At 42.6% G+C, this 16,870-nt stretch overlaps 1 protein-coding gene across 2 annotated transcripts in view; it reads right to left on the bottom strand.

Moving 5' to 3' along the window:
• USP7 (ubiquitin specific peptidase 7) overlaps positions 1-16,870 on the bottom strand; it is a 73,587-nt gene that overhangs the window by 20,318 nt on the left and 36,399 nt on the right. For both annotated transcript variants that reach the window (XM_073647752.1, XM_073647753.1), the window contains exons 5-14: positions 15,591-15,679; positions 15,032-15,140; positions 13,735-13,865; positions 13,289-13,343; positions 12,586-12,666; positions 12,414-12,504; positions 7,784-7,866; positions 6,773-6,882; positions 4,949-5,105; positions 3,923-4,067 (exon numbers count right to left, since the gene is read on the bottom strand). In XM_073647752.1, the coding sequence (XP_073503853.1) occupies positions 3,923-4,067; positions 4,949-5,105; positions 6,773-6,882; positions 7,784-7,866; positions 12,414-12,504; positions 12,586-12,666; positions 13,289-13,343; positions 13,735-13,865; positions 15,032-15,140; positions 15,591-15,679 (1,051 nt within the window). The remainder of the gene's footprint in view (positions 1-3,922; positions 4,068-4,948; positions 5,106-6,772; positions 6,883-7,783; positions 7,867-12,413; positions 12,505-12,585; positions 12,667-13,288; positions 13,344-13,734; positions 13,866-15,031; positions 15,141-15,590; positions 15,680-16,870) is intronic.

The following is a 16,870-nucleotide window of genomic DNA, read 5'->3' as shown; positions in this document are numbered from 1 at the left end:
AGGGTTAAAAGTTGACCAGCGATTTCTCATTTTTCCAACAAAATTTACAAAACCATTTTTTTAGGGACCACATCACATTTGAAGTCACTTTGAGGGGTCTTCATGACAGAAAATACCCAAAACTAACACCACATTCAAGTTTATTAACCCTTCAGGGGCTTCGCAGGAATTTTTGAAATGTAGAAGAAAAAAAATGAACATTTAACTTTTTGACAAAAATGTTACTTTAGGCCCAATTTTTTTTTATTTTCGCAAGGGTAACATGAAAAAAATGGACCCCAAAATTTGTTGTGCAATTTCCCCTCAGAACGTTGATACCCCATACGTGGGGAAAAACCACTGTTCGGGCGCACGGCAGGGTTCGGAAGGGAAGTAGCGCCATTTGACTTTTTGATTGTTAAATTTGCTTGAATAATTAGCGGACGCCATGTTGCGTTTGGAGAGCCCCTGATGTGCCTAAACAGTGGAAACACTCCACACGTGACACCATTTTGTAAACTAGACCTCCCAAGTAACTTATCTAGATGTGTGGTGAGCACCTTGAACCCCCAGGTGCTTCACAGAAGTTTAGAACATTGAGCCGTAAAAATAAAATTTTCACATTTTTGCAACAAAAATGTTTTTCAGCCTCCAATTTTCCATTTTCATGAGAGTAACAGGAGGAATTGCACCATGCAGTTTGTTGTGCAATTTCTCCTGAGTAAGCAGATACCCCATATGTGGGGGAAAACCACTGCTTGGGCGCACGGCAGGGAAGGAGCACCATTTGACTTTTTGAATGTAAAATTTGCTTGAATACTTAGCGGATGTGCCCCTGATGTACCTAGTGGAAAAACCCCACAAGTGACACCATTTTGGAAACTAGACCCCTCAGGGAACTTATCTAGATGTGTGGTGAGCACCCTGAACCCCCAAGTGCTTTGCAGAAGTTTATAACATGGAGCCATGAAAAAAAAAAAAAAAAAAAAAAAATCTAACTTTTTCCACAAAAATGTTTTAGCCCCATTTTTTTTTTTATTTTCACAAGGGCAAGAGGAGAAAATGGACCCCAAAAACTGTTGTGCAATTTCTCCTGAGTACGCCAATACCCCATATGTGGGGAAAATACAGTGTTTTGGCGCACGGCACGGTTCAGACGGGAAGAAGCACTGTGTAACTTTTTGAACGCAAAAATGGCTGGAATTGAGCGCGGACGCCATGTCGCATTTGGAGATCCCCTGATGTGCCTAAATACTGGAAACCCCCCACAAGTGAACCCATTTTGGAAACTAGACCCCTCAAGGATTTTATCAAGGGGTATAGTGAACATTTTGAACCCAGAGGTACGACACAGAATTTGATAACATTAGGTCATCATATTGAATAACTCAAGTGCTCACTACTTGAGTTTGCATCGGGTGCTCAGGTATGCACTATGTATCACGGGTGCTCGAGTGACATGCTCGAGTCCCCACCCGCAAGTTTCATGGTTATTAGACACCCCAAAAAAAACATGCGGGGATCGCTTGTGCATGGCAGGCAATCCCCGCGAGGTTTTTTAGGTCACAAAGCATATGGGGCGGAGACTCGAGCATGTCACTCGAGCACCTGCGATACTCAGTGCATACCCGAGAACCCGATGCAAACTCAAGTAGCAAGCACTTGCGCTCAACACTAGTCGCCATATCATTTTTTTTTTTCTTTTGAAAAAAAATTCCCTAGCCCAACCCCAACCCTAACAGAAACTCTAACCCTAGCCCAACCCTAACCCTAGCCCTAACCCTAACCCAAGCCCTAACCCTAGCCCAACCCTAACCCTAGCCCAACCCTAACCCTAGCCCAACCCTAACCCTAGCCCAACCCTAACCCTAGCCCAACCCTAACCCTAGCCCAACCCTAACCCTAGCCCAACCCTAACCCTAGGCCAACCCTAACCCTAGGCCAACCCTAACCCTAGGCCAACCCTAACCCTAGGCCAACCCTCACCCTAGGCCAACCCTCACCCTAGGCCAACCCTCACCCTAGGCCAACCCTCACCCTAGGCCAACCCTCACCCTAGGCCAACCCTCACCCTAGCCCAACCCTCACCCTAGCCCAACCCTCACCCTAGCCCAACCCTCACCCTAGCCCAACCCTCACCCTAGCCCAACCCTAACCCTAGCCCAACCCTAACCCTAGAGTTTATTTTTTACGCCGTTCCTTGTGCGGTGTAAGTGATTAGACGACTTTATTCTTCGGGTCGGTGTGATGACAGCGATACCAGAATCATATCGGGTTTTTATAATTGACAGCTGTCACACACTAAAAGACGAATTTTTTTGTAAAATCCAGTTTTTGCATCGCCATATTTTGAGAGCTATAATTTTTCCATATTTTGGCCAACAGTCATGTGACTGCTTGTTTTTTGCGGGATGACTTGACGTTTTTATTGGTACCATTTTCAGGCACGACATTTTTTTATCGCTTTATATTCCGATTTTTGGGAGGCAGAATAAGCAAAAACCAGCAATTCCAGAATTTTTTTTTATGGTTTTTTTTTTATGCTGTTCCGTGTGTGGTAAAATTGATAAGGCAGCGTTATTCTTTGGGTCAGTACGTTGACAGCGGTACCACATTTATATCGTTTTTCTATGTTTTGGCGCTTTTTGCACAATAAAAGCTATTTTATAGAAAAAAAATTTTTTTGCATCGCTTTATTCTGAGAGCTATAACTTTTTTTTTTTTGGGCTGATGGAGCTGTATGGCGGCTTGTTTTTTGCGGGACAAGACGACGTTTTCAGCGGCACCATTTTTATTCATATTCGTACTTTCATCGCATGTTGTTCCATTTTTTGTTTGGCAGTATGATGATAAAGCATTGTTCTTTTGCTTAGTTTTTTTTTTTTTTTTTTTTTACAGTGTTCACTAGAAAGGTTAAATAGTGGGACAGTTTTATAGGTCAGGTCGTTCCGGACGTGGCAATACCAAATGTGTGTACTTTTATTTGTTTGTTTGTTTGTTTTTTTTTCATAATATTTATTGATGGGTACATTATATTTTTATTTTTGGTGGATTATTTTATTTTTTTTTTTAAATATTTTTAGAAATTGTATTTATTTTTTTTGTTTTTTTAACACTTTACTTTTATTCTGTGTCCCACTATGGGACTTTCACTTTTTTTATTCTGATCAACTGTATAGCACAGGAATGCAGCACCATCCCTGTGCTATGCAGGCTGTCAGTGCTGCAGATGCAGAAGATATTTTGGTCATGCACTGTGCATGACAAAAATATCTTCCTGCTGTCTGCTGACCTGGATGTTGTCATGACATCGGGTTGTCATGGCAACATCCGGGAAGCCGGCGGCAGACAGCGCTGGAGGCCGGGAGAGGTGGTGAGTATTGTGATCACCTCCCCTTGCCCCCGCAATGCTGCGATCGGGTTAATGTGCGGGACCGCTCCCAGCACATACACTGGGTGTCAGCTGTGACAATCAGCTGACACCCGGCGGCGATCGCCATATGACCTAATAGTATGTCATTGGTCCAATCGGCCCAGGTCCCCATGACGTACTATTAGGTCATACGACAGAAAGGGTTTAAGACGACTAGAGCGGCAACGCTCATCAACAACCTCTGCTCCGTACAGTCAGGGTTCTTCAGAACCCTGATTCTAGGGATCAATGGGGCCACCAAAGGTCAGTAAGCCATCCCAAGGAAAGAAGGTAACTTGTAAACTTGAGAATACCCTTTTTTATGGACCTTTTCATATACCGGCTTTGGGCCCCCTGTTGGGGGCAGTTATAATCTCAGTAGCACTGGTAATCATGCATGTATCATTTTTACTGTGGATAGGCGATAAAAGGTTATTGGTACAACCCATTTATCCACTGTTAGACAACCATTACCTTCTAATATTCAGCTCCAGCTTGTATATTCAATACATATTTGATATAAGCACTTACTCAGCTTGGACTCCCTGATGTAAACCAGCATGTATGCATTGGTGCAGTGCCGTACAGACAAATCATCGTCATGGCCTCCATAGTTATGCTCAATAGCTTCCTCCTTGGTACATCTTGACACTACGTCATCGTCAAATTTACACCACTGCAAGAGTCAATTTATTTTTAAATAGAAATAATGAAATCAGTTACAGAAAGCAACACTACTATGACCTAGCACGCTTAACCCTTTAAAAAAAAAAAACACAACAAAAAAACAGTTCTGAGGTTATGATCCCACCCATCCCCCCCCTTGTTCCTACTGCCATAACATTTTCATTTTTCCATCGACAGACATTTGAGGGCTTGCTTTTTGTAGGACAAGCAGTACAAATTTAAAGACATTATTCATTCTACCATATAATGTACTGAAAAGCTGGAAAAAATGGAGTGAAATTGTAAAAAAAAGGAGATATTCTGCTATTGTTTTTTGGGCGTTTTGATTTTATGGCATTCATGATTCTGTAGGTCAGTAGGATTACGGCGCTACCAAATCTTTAAGGTTTATAATATATTCTGGTGGTTAAAACAAAATAAAAATATTTATAACTTTGTTTTAAGAAAAAAAAAAAAATTGCTGTTCTCCTGTGAAGCCCAAGATAGAACGGTTAATGGTTAAACTGCAGTGATCGGAGCAAGTTCTGATCACTACGGTTGCAGGCAGACTCTGGCTATGTAGCATAGATCATCACTTTCCTTCACTTAACCTGGCCATACATATACGATGGCAGTCGGCAGGGCCCGCATGTTTTTTTCTAGATTGAGTAGGAAACCACTGACATTTCTGGCAGTGCCTCATCTCCTCTAAAACAGAACGACTGGGCATTAAGATTCAAACTATCCGATCCTTCTCTCCCCAACATCTTCATCACTGTCCTGCCTAACAATACAGCAATGCTGATCAGATCAGTGGAGAATCTGATTTATCAATCTGAGTGGTCAGTGTATGACGATTCATGTGATTTCCCTAGTTTGGAGAACACTTACTTTGCCTTCTCCTTTAGGATTTAAATAAACCACATAGTGCCCTCCATGGTTGTCTCCACTGTGCACCAACACAGCATGTAGGATGTAGTTAGCAGGGTCTTTGACATCAGGTTTTTGCAGGAACTCATCTAGTGGCAATTGCTCTGGAAACTCAAACCTGAAAGTCCACCAAAGATATATAATACCAAGTCAACAACATGGCAGACATAGGGCGACACTTTCTACACATGGGCACCCTGTAGTAAATCTCAAGTATGAAGTAATGGGTTATTTGTGTCTTCCTAGATGGCTAAAACAAAACGTTGCAACATACTTGTTATTGAAATGTGCCTCCATTCTTCTATTTTTTTTCTTACTGCTAGTTTTTAAGGCGGATCAGGAATGGTCAATAAACCCAGTGCTTACAAGCACTTTCCTAGTGAGCTTGAAAGCACTGCACTGAGGTGGGCGATCATCACTGAAATGTACTGCTAGCTCCTAATCCTTGGCCAGCTTCGGTCTCTCTCCAACCCAGGCTTGACTGACAAATTAGGCAAGCAGGATTGCCGGCTTTGACTGTACACACTCTGCATCGGAAATGACAGTGCTGCTGGCCTGAGAATGCTTTCACATGGAATTTTGGCACCCGTTCAGTGGTCCCGTCGCGGCTTATCTCTGACGCCCCCACAAAACAGGATTCAGGTGTATGCGCCGACGCGGCCATAGACTACAATGGTGCTGACAAATCGAACACGTGCTCTGATTTGCATCATTATCGGACATATTTGCCTATTAGACGCAGACACTCAGACGTAGTAGCCTGCATCTGGGTGTCCACCTCCAGGAGGTGTATACGCCTAAAAATGATGCACATCAGAGCATGCTCGCTCTCTTATCACCATTTTAGTCTATGGCCCCGTCGGCTCATACGCCTGAATCCCATTTTGCAGGGGGTTTGAATATAAGCCCCGAAGAAGCCACTGAACAAGTGCCAAAATGCAATGTGAAAGCACCCTGAACTGTGCGTGCTCTCGTTCATTGCAAATTGCCTCCACAGTATTCAAAACGCAGTGAGACTGCATAAGATGTAGCCGGGATTAGGAAAACCAAGCAAACCAGGCTAGCCTTAGTGCAGTGCTTACAAGCTACCTTAAAGAAAAAAATAATAACGTTTTAAGTCCTGCATGCTCTGCCTAGATCGTACGTGTCAAACTCTGGCCCGCAGGGTGGCTAAATTTGGTCCACGACACCAGAACCCCATGTGGGGCCCATTACACTGTATGGAGGGCTGTGTGGGGCCCATTACACTGTATGGAGGGCTGTGTGGGGCCCATTACACTGTATAGAGGACTGTGTGGGGCCCATTACACTGTATAGAGGACTGTGTGGGGCCCATTACACTGTATAGAGGACTGTGTGGGGCCCATTACACTGTATAGAGGACTGTGTGGGGCCCATTACACTGTATAGAGGACTGTGTGGGGCCCATTACACTGTACACTGGTTGGCCTGCGACTTTGTCCAAGTTTTTCATTTTGGCCCTCTGTGTTTGAGTTTGACATCCCTGGCCTAGATCGTGGCCATGTCTCTTAGCTCAACTTTAGTACTTGTTGCCAATGGCAAAGTAGTGGCAAATTTTAATAAGTATTTGCAAAGTTGCTTATTTTCACAAACACTATGGAAACATATCAGTCTAATAAGATGGGCTTAACAATTTAAGGATGCAGTTTTTCTTCTATTTTTAATCTCTGCCTTGAAAAAGACAACTAGCAAGTAAGCAAACTTTATAAAGGCACCAATAAGCTTAAAGAGGCGGTGTTACAGGAAGGAGTAGATATTCGTTACCTGTCATTAATCTTTATGTTCTGGTCTGTCTGAGGATCATACATGAATCTCATTAGTTGAAGATGTAACACGGGTGGTAATGTTAAAAATTTGACTCCTTTCTCGGCTTCCTGAATATAGATGAAAAAAATGTACTTAGAAACTTACAAATGAATGACGAGGTGTTGAAATAATGTCAGGACACAGTTTCCCAAGCATCTCCCTCACTGGGCGTGGACTACTATTAGACAGTCACTGATTAGAGGAGACTTCAACTTTTTTAGTTATTTTTTGAAGAAAGAAATGCATCAAAGAGGTGAAATATGCCATTGTTTTTATTGTTTAGAATATTTTTAAGCCAAAACTTGGGGGCAGTGGTTTTGTTGCAAAAAAAAAAAAATGCTGCGTGTAAAACTATCCTTAGGATAAGCAAATATAAAAAAGCTAAACATGATTTGGGTGGATTAAAACATTGCACCAAAATTCTTCAATAAACGATACAATGTTAGGTATTGGGGTTTTAGCAATTCAATCAAAGAACCTGAGAATGTGGGCTCCAAAAAGCAATCAGGAACTTATCACCCTATCCAAGAGCTAGGAGATAACCATATACAAGATTTAAAGGGTTTTCAGAAGTTAGCACCTCTAAAAGGTGTATGAGACATCTCCCATGTAGTCTGGTCAGGAATGGCGAGTCTCCATCTGGTTACAATAATCGATGAAAGCTGCTGAGCAGTGTATAAAGTATATCTGCAACTTCCTTTTATAACTTGATAAAATCCTGAATGCTGATCACAGACGAGACGTTTCCTTCCACTGGGCTCCAGTATATAACCTGCCGTATGCATGCGACATGTCCTGGGAGACATGGATGTAACTCGTCTCCAAGGCAGCCACTAGTCATATACATATGTGATTTTCTGCCCACTTATTTACAGCAGCTATGACTAGTCAGATCAAAGGGAAAATTGCCGGCCATATAAATGCCCTATGTCGCACACAAAGCCAGCATTAGTAAAGATAAGCACTCACCTGCAAGCCATGCTCCCCAGCATCATACTTGTTATCACCATCCAGCTGCTCCACCGCAACATAGTCAATAAAGGATTCAAAGACTGGGGGAGGGAAGGAAATAGACGGATAAGAAAAGGTCTTTCCTATTACAGAGGAATAGGAACTTTAACTTTTAAGTTTAATGCACTGGCTGAGCCACATAAGCAGTAGAGAAACCCACCTCGCAGGGCATCGCATGGTTAAATTGGCTACTGTTCCACACAATGTACAACCGCGTCTCTCCATGTCCGATAAGGTGGAAGTGTAATGGAGGGAAACTCTGAAGTGAATCTATCACCACCTTTCACAATATAAACTGCATAAAAGTATTAAATAGATATTTTAGATGAGGCTGGTGTACTTACTTTGAAAATCCATGTCAGAATGGCAGTATAAATTTAAACTCAATCTCCACCAACCAAGTCTGACTGACAGCTCCTCATTGCCCCCCTTCCCTGCTGAGATCTCACACTGCTCAGTAACAACTGCAGCAGTCAGTGAGGCCCAGGGAGTGGAGACTGAATACACTTGGACATGTGAGCTCTCTTACCTGCTCATTTTAATACCAGGATTATAAAGCCATCCAGACATATAGGCCATGGCCCCACTATCAGTATTCGGTCAGTATTTTTTCCCAGGAGTGGGAGCCAAAACCAGGAGTGGGTGATAAATGCAGAATTGGTGACTTGTTTCTATTATACCTTTTCTCTGATTATTCCTCACCAGGTTTTGGCTCTCACTGCTGAGAAAAAATACTGACCAAATACTGATAGTGGGGCTGTGGCCATAGTCTCAAAATATGTACCCAGCATCACATGTAACTGGTCTGTATAATAATGTATAGTTTTTATTGTGAAATTTTGTGACAGATCCACTTTATATAAGAATTCTGACTCTCATTCCCACCAAACATTAGGGATAGTGTTCTGTGTTTAGTTCAACATGAAAAATGTGGTGACGGGTTCTCTTTAAGACGCATGGGGTCCTGTAAAGCTGGGGATTACTTGGCATTACACCACAAGACTTTCAAAATCTGAAAACCGCAATGTGAAGTCAATAGCAAAGACCAGCTGATGCATCAACCTGGAAGCGGCCCAACTCTGTGACAAGACGCTTTTCCCAAGGTCATCAGGGAATATGTCCCTCCATAGGAGACAGTGCCTTGTTTTCTCCTTCAACACCATTAGTCAAACAAAATAGAAATCCAGAGAGCACACGGCTGGTTTACTGCACTGGCAACGATGCCGAGCAGGACCGGCCAGCGAGCACATTCACAATGGAGCTCGTAATGGCATCTGGCTACAGACAATGCACTAGGACTGATGGCTCAGCAAATACAACATTAAAGCAGTTCCTAGAAATGAACATCACAAAGCAACTGGCTAATTAGAAACAGGTAGACATGGAACATGCTTACAAGGGGTTGTCCACATGCCTGACTAGGGCTTAGGACGCAGAAAACAATTGCATAAATCAGACCAGCAATGCATGTACTGGGAGCGCGACAGCTTCATATATTTCTATGAAGCGGTCACACAGTGGTCGGGAGAGCCGCCGGCCAGTCCGTGCATTGCAGTCAGATTTATACTGTCGTCTGACTACGCCCTGAAAATGCTATGAAATTTACAAATACTCCATTTCTGCCCCTGAGCCGCCATTTCCTGCGGCCCTTGCACATCTCAAGCCATATGTTTGACTCTTGAATTGATCATATGCATGTGTGGCAGTCATCACCGGAGGCTACTGTGACCGATGGTAGATGCTGGCTCACTTTGTTGGTGCAGTAATGCTCATAAAATCGCAGTATAATAGCTGTAACAGAAGCTGGGGATGGAGTCCTCTCAATGTAATGCACTCGCTGCAGAGACCTCAATAGTAATGAGCTGGGGGTCAACCCTGCCCTGCCCCTCACTGCCCACAGACCACTTATTCCCTACACGGTGCACTAGGTATGGAGCTGGATAAAAACTACAACACCAATAAAAGTGACACATTGCTGGAATCAGGGACCATCATAAACCAGTGACAGCATTATTGCCATGGCTCCATAACTTACAGCTATGTCAGTCCTAGGGGCCCCCGATAGGAAGCCTTGGTGAGGGTGCAGCCTGATCCGTACAGCATTAAGATGGGCAGTCAAGTTTCATATCTTCATAGTACATAGTCTTGTAGACCTCTAAAATAAAACAGCTATTCCCACACCCTCCCGGGTCCAGAAATACCTCCTCCACCACTGCTCTGGTCCTTGTTCATCAGTTGCAGCAGTGATGTTAACAGTGTTGTAACTGTTGCAGCCAATCATTTCATCAGAACCATGGAGCCCAATGATTGACTGCACTGGTCACGTGTGCTGCAAACGTGACTTTACTGCTCAAGTATATCAACAAAAGACCAGAAGAGTGACTGTGAGCCTTTGGACTAAGAAAAGTAGTTGAGGCAAGACCCCTTTTGAGAGGTGACCATGCAACACAAATATGACAGATAAAGATAGAACATGTCACAAATGGGGTGGCTGTAGAGAAGGGAGAGTGTGAGTGGAGCAGGGTACAAACTTTCTCCCATGGACAAAAATAGGGTTTACGGACTGTGCTGAACACTAACATTTGGGAATGGTGGTTGACCCAGTGGTCACAAGCTAAACCTCTGCTATTACCATGGATTTAAACCCAAGGCTTCAGCACTGTATTGAGAGATGTGTATATAGAGGTGTCTTAATGTGCACTTTCTGAGCGAGCCAAGTGACCCACTACTTGGGAGTTAAAGGGTGCTACCAGTGTTGCTAAACACAGGATTTCTCCTTTGGATGGCAACTTCAGAATCAAAAATTTAAAAGCATGTTTTTCCTTGTTTGTAAAAGTAGGCTGAAGGTATATAATAAGTCTTATTTCTCACTGCCCGAGTTACTGACTGGTTCCATTACACACTGTGAACATGTACAGTGCCTACAAGTAGTATTCAACCCCCTGCAGATTTAGCTGGTTGACACATGCGGAATTAACTTGGCATTGTGACATTTGTACTGTAGATCAGCCTGGAAGTGGGAAATGCACTGCAGCAATTTTTTTTTTTTTTTTTTTAAAAACGTTAAAAGTTAATTCAGAGTGTCATTTATTATTCAACCCCTCAAACCACAAGAATTCTGTTTGGTCCCCCAAAAGTATTAAGAAGTAGTTCAGGCACCAAGAATAATGAGCTTCACATGTGTGGATTAAAGATCTCTTTTGCCAGCCTTTTCTGACTATTTAAGACCCTCCCCAAACTTGTGAACAGCACTCAGACATGGTCAACATGGGAAAGACAAAGGAGCATTCCAAGGCCATCAGAGACAAGATCGTGGAGGGTCACAAGGCTGGCAAGGGGTACAAAACCCTTTCCAAGGAGTTGGGCCTACCTGTCTCCACTGTTGGGAGCATCATCCGTAAGTGGAAGGCTTATGGAACTACTGTTAGCCTTCCACGGCCAGGACAGCCTTTGAAAGTGTCCTCCCGTGCCGAGGCCAGGCTTGTCCGAAGAGTCAAGGCTAACCCAAGGACAACAAGGAAGGAGCTCTGGGAAGATCTCATGGCAGTGGGGACATTGGTTTCAGTCAATACCATAAGTAACGTACTCCACCGCAATGGTCTCCGTTCCAGACGAGCCCGTAAGGTACCTTTACTTTCAAAGCGTCATGTCAAGGCTCGTCTACAGTTTGCTCATGATCACTTGGAGGACTCTGAGACAGACTGGTTCAAGGTTCTATGGTCTGATGAAACCAAGATCGAGATCTTTGGTGCCAACCACACACATGACGTTTGGAGACTGGATGGCACTGCATACGACCCCAAGAATACCATCCCTACAGTCAAGCACGGTGGTGGCAGCATCATGCTGTGGGGCTGTTTCTCTGCCAAGGGGCCTGGCCATCTAGTCCGCATCCATGGGAAGATGGATAGCACGGCCTACCTGGAGATTTTGGCCAAGAACCTCCGCTCCTCCATCAAGGATCTTAAGATGGGTCGTAATTTCATCTTCCAACAAGACAACGACCCAAAGCACACAGCCAAGAAAACCAAGGCCTGGTTCAAGAGGGAAAAAGTCAAGGTGTTGGAGTGGCCTAGTCAGTCTCCTGACCTTAACCCAATTGAAAACTTGTGGAAGGAGCTCAAGAATTAAGTCCACTTGAGACACCCAAAGAACCTAGATAACTAGGAGAAGATCTGCATGGAGGAGTGGGCCAAGATAACTCCACAGACCTGTGCCGGCCTGATCAGGTCTTATAAAAGACGATTATTAGCTGTAATTGCAAACGAGGGTTATTCCACAAAATATTAAACATAGGGGTTGTATAATAATTGACCCACACTTTTATGTTTAAAATTTAATAAAAATTCAACTGAGCAACATAACTTTTTGGCTTGTAAGATTTATGCTTCTGTTCATAAAACCTACTCTCGTTTGCAGTTTGAAGGCTCTAACTTATTTGCATCTTATCAAACCAGCTAAATCTGCAGGGGGTTGAATACTACTTGTAGGCACTGTAGGAGAAAACACTTGATCCAACCCATATACATGTCTAAGGCACTGAATCCAGTTTTTCTGTTTTACATTTGTATTTCCCCTGGGTACTCACTGTTCTTCTTTCCTTTTATACTTAGTTGAATATCATAGTAGTCTTCTATCCGTTCAGAACGGTAGTCTACATGCTTACACTGGATGTAGGACTGAAACAGAAGGAAAGAGAAGTCTTAGCACCTCGACAGTGATGATCTGTCACTCTCTCGTCAATCGCTTCAGACACGTACCACCATCTTTCCTCTGAATAACTTTGGAATAGTCCCTTCCACACATGTTCCTTTCATTTTGTTTTCCACGTTGTCCAATAACTGCAAGATAGAGTAAAAAAAATAAACTATGACTGTGATTAACTGATCTGCCATAGAATGCCATGAAGGATCACTCAAGGGGGTAGGACAGCGTTCTGACAATAAGCATAGAAAACCCCAGCATTGACAGTAGTAATTAGAGAAAGATCATGCTTCAACTGTGATTTATATTTGATCCAGCATTATCTAATTTAGATATCATCCAACCTGTGCAAAAGGTCTTCTATCCATACAATGGATCCTGCCCGTGGCATCAATAGACCTGGACCGCGGTGACACGTCGTCATGTCATAGCATATTAGATACCACAAGCACTGGATAAAATGCCAGATGGTTGCAGCATGTTGTGTTATGCCTAATGCAGGGCAGAAGGGGTTGTGTATGACAGATTCCTGTTATTGGTGATCTCCAATCCCTGTGCCATTCATCGAACCCATAGACAGACACTGCACTGGGCATAACAATATCAGCTTTGCTTAAAGTATACCTTTAATTGAGGACCGCTTTCACATTCAGGTCATATGCCGATGCAAGAAACCTATCAACATTGGTTAAACATTCTCACAAGGTTAGGCGGCACTGGAGGTCACTCTGGCTACATGAAAGGATCAGGACAACTTACCACTCTACATAATTCTTGCACATCATGTTGCATGAAGCTGTCTAAGGTCTCCCACCTAATAAGCAAAAACACAAAAATGTACGATGAGGATCTAATTAAAGAAAAGAGCGTGAAATCATTTAGGTTATAGTGGAAAGTGTAATGTAAAAATAACAAAACACAGAAAACAACATTTCTTATTGGTTTCCTCTGCTCAATCACAGGCGGCTGGATCTGTACAATACTGTGATAATGCAACATGGAAGGATTTTCTGCCTGAACATCAGGAATACTGCTCAGATTTTATCCTGGTAATGCTAGATGGAAAGAAGATGTGAAAAATCTAGTTTTTGTGCTACATGGCTTGAAACTAGGTTTAGAGCACAAAATACACCATTCACGACAGTCAACTGCCTTCAGATACGGCGCTTTATATTATTGCCTCAACTGGTTTACTAATATCTTACCCAAAGGATTTTGTTAACTTTTTAGTTCCTACAGGTTTGTCGCTGTGTTGTAATTCATAGAACACCCTCTGTAATGCTAAAGGAACGCTCTTGGAGGAGTCATCCCCTTCTGTGGGCATCATATACACGGCCTGGAAGACCATAAAAATCACCACGTTATTCTCAGAATTGCATTCTTTTTTTTACAAAGCACAGTAAATGTATGCTTATTATTAATACATATTACAGAACAAGTCCAACATAAAGTTGCTCTCTTACCTTTATGTCTTATTTCATGTCTATCTGCCCCTCTGAAAATCCCATTTCACAAAGCAGAATGGGCAATACAATACTTATCTAAAAGTACATTTCCCAGCAGTACTTGCTTCTCCTCAGTGCTGCAGGCCCCTGCTGTGTGCTCCTGACAAGCCTCACCTCTCAGTTATAATCAAGCTAATTAATTTGCCTTACACTACTGCTCCTGTACAGTACCCTGCCTGACTGATTTTATCTTCTCCCATCTACATCATTATAGCTGCCTGTGTGCCTATACATCATTAGCTGGTTTATCTTAGAGCTCAGCTGTCCTGCAATTCTCCACAACTTGTAATTACAAGACAGTGCAGAGTTGAGCCATGTTTGCTACCTGCTCCTGACAAATCATTGTAAATGATGTTCAGCAGATGCACATAGCAGAGGATTGTCTTCTGCCATAAGTATTAAAGCAGCATTTCCAGTTTCACATCACTGATCTGTCAGCAGCAGCCAACAAACAAGCTCAAGCTCTTTTGTGAAAAAGTGCAGGACAGTTGAGCTCCAAGAGAAACCAGGAAATAATGATGAACCACACAGATCGTTAGACAGATTGTAGGTGGCAGAAGATAAAATCAGTTATGTAGGGTACTATCCAGGAGCAGAAAGTGCATGGAGGCATAACTTGTATTGTAAAGGTAGAATGCACTAATTTTTTAATGAAAGTCAGTTGCAAAACAATTAATAATCCCAGAATACATGTACATACATTAAAGAAAAAACACGAGACAGAAGGGGTCTTAACTTTTTATGGCAATCCTTACCTTCTTAGATGGGATAAGGACACAACTAAAAATAAAGCTATATTTTATCAGCCCTAAATACAAGTTACCAATCTATGTGACAAAGAAATCAACAAAATTACTATCTGTTGGACACAAAACTTAATAGGACAAATAGAAAAAGATCCACCTGAAAATGGCATCTAGAAAGATAATGCTATATTAATGCAAGTTTACATATGTAAAAGGTAAAAAGGGTCAGAAAAAAAACCCACAGCACATACCCTTCGAAGTTGGTTTGTAAAGAACAATGTTTGCAACAAACTGTTCATGTAGCACGTTGCTCCCTGATTCTTCAATCCAACATAACCCGTGTGCTTCTTAGAATCCCAGCTATAGTAGAGTAACAGAGAAAGAGTGGAAACAAATGCAACATTTTATAAGAAACCCACTTGTATACAAATAGTGAAAGTGTGTTAAATCGGTTATCTGGGAATAGTTTATTATTTTACTACGGGCCTAAGAACTAACAGGCAGGTAGTTGCTAACTACTTGCCTGTTCTGCCTGGCGATGGCTCAGAGCATTTCATGGACTGCACCTGCCAGTGACTGCTGCTTCACGTCAACAGAGCAGCTCTTCCTCTTCTGCACAGTCAATGGGGTGTGCCTGAAGACATCATGCCCATTGACAGCCGGCTTCCCGCAGTTAGGCAGCAGGGAGCTGTTCACACCCCATCAACAGAGCAGACCAGTAGAATAGGAACTACTCTGTCGACGTGATATCAGATGAAGCTGCAGAATCGCCAGCTAACCCCTTTAAATGAGGTCTAGATAAATACTTACGCTACACCGTGAGGAGCATCTGCTTGCACATAGACTTCGAAAGTCACTTTATCATCCTCTATGAAACCTTTATCTGGATCTGTAACTTCCTGTAAAAAAAAATGACCAAAATCAAAATTCATGATCAGCAACGTGCCCATCTAGATACGAGGCTCATGTTATACCCAAAGGTATCTTTCCTAAAGTAGCCTCAACTATTGTTTCTTTACTTAATCTGATATAAAAAAAAATATATCACAATTTCAGATAAAATGCTAACAAATAGACGGTTGGCACATGTACTACAAATGTGCCACCATACGTAGTATCCACAAAGCAGGGCCACATATACGGCCATTTGATTAGCTCAAAGAACATGACTAAAAACCATGCTCCAAACAATGCATTTACGTTAAGAAGGGGCTTCATCTGCAAAATATGCAATAAACTAAAACAAAAGCCCAGGGAAGGGGTGGAGGGTTAGAAAAGCTGGCCACGATGAGAGGAAAAAAAAATTTGCTGGTGTTAACTAGTACAGCATGTGCGATTCTGATGGGCTGATAATCGGGGAACAGGTGCTCTTAGAAATACCTATTCTCTGATTACCAGCCCAACTAACAAGACAGCAAATAACCAAACAACGAGTAAAACACTTGTTTGTTGGGAGCGATGATTTATCAGCAGGCTTAGAAATAATTGTCAGCAGCACATTGTCCTGTGTGAACAGGTGATGTGCGGCCAATAACCATTTTCTTTGTGCAGAGAACCATCGTATTAATAGAATTTTGCTGTGACATCAATGCTCAACACCAGTCTGGTCATAAGGACTGGTCTGGTCATTAGGGAGGTTTATCACAGAAATTTTGGGAGAAATTGCATTGCAGGATAAAAAAACCCTCCAGTGTCATCTATTTCCGCATGGATTTCAGCACACACTGATACAAAACGGGAGATCTTCTGATTTTTCTGATTCCGTTTCCAAACAGCTCCAAGTCAGATGTCACTTATTAAATTAGATTTCCACCTGGAAACTGCAGACAGTATTCCCATTTACGTTCCCACCATTGAATGGGATTAATCAGTCTGCAGACCAAGGCAGTTCAAACTGCAAGACTACGAGGGTCAACCTCATACGCAGGGGGCTTCACCAAGGTATATAAGCTCCGTGTGAACAAACTAAAGATGAGAAATCCTTCTGTAGCTGGGTGATGAGTGCGTCGCTGCACAACACCCATTAATTAAAAGATGGGAGGAGGACAAAGGACAAGGTGGAGATGGATGAACTGTACACAGTATCATTG

This window comes from Phyllobates terribilis, unplaced genomic scaffold (genome assembly GCF_046119375.1).
Source record: "Phyllobates terribilis strain yellow unplaced genomic scaffold, ASM4611937v1 Scaffold_9__5_contigs__length_417890890, whole genome shotgun sequence".
In the NCBI taxonomy this organism is placed as follows: domain Eukaryota; kingdom Metazoa; phylum Chordata; class Amphibia; order Anura; family Dendrobatidae; genus Phyllobates; species Phyllobates terribilis.
This window is presented reverse-complemented; position numbering and strand designations above follow the sequence as displayed.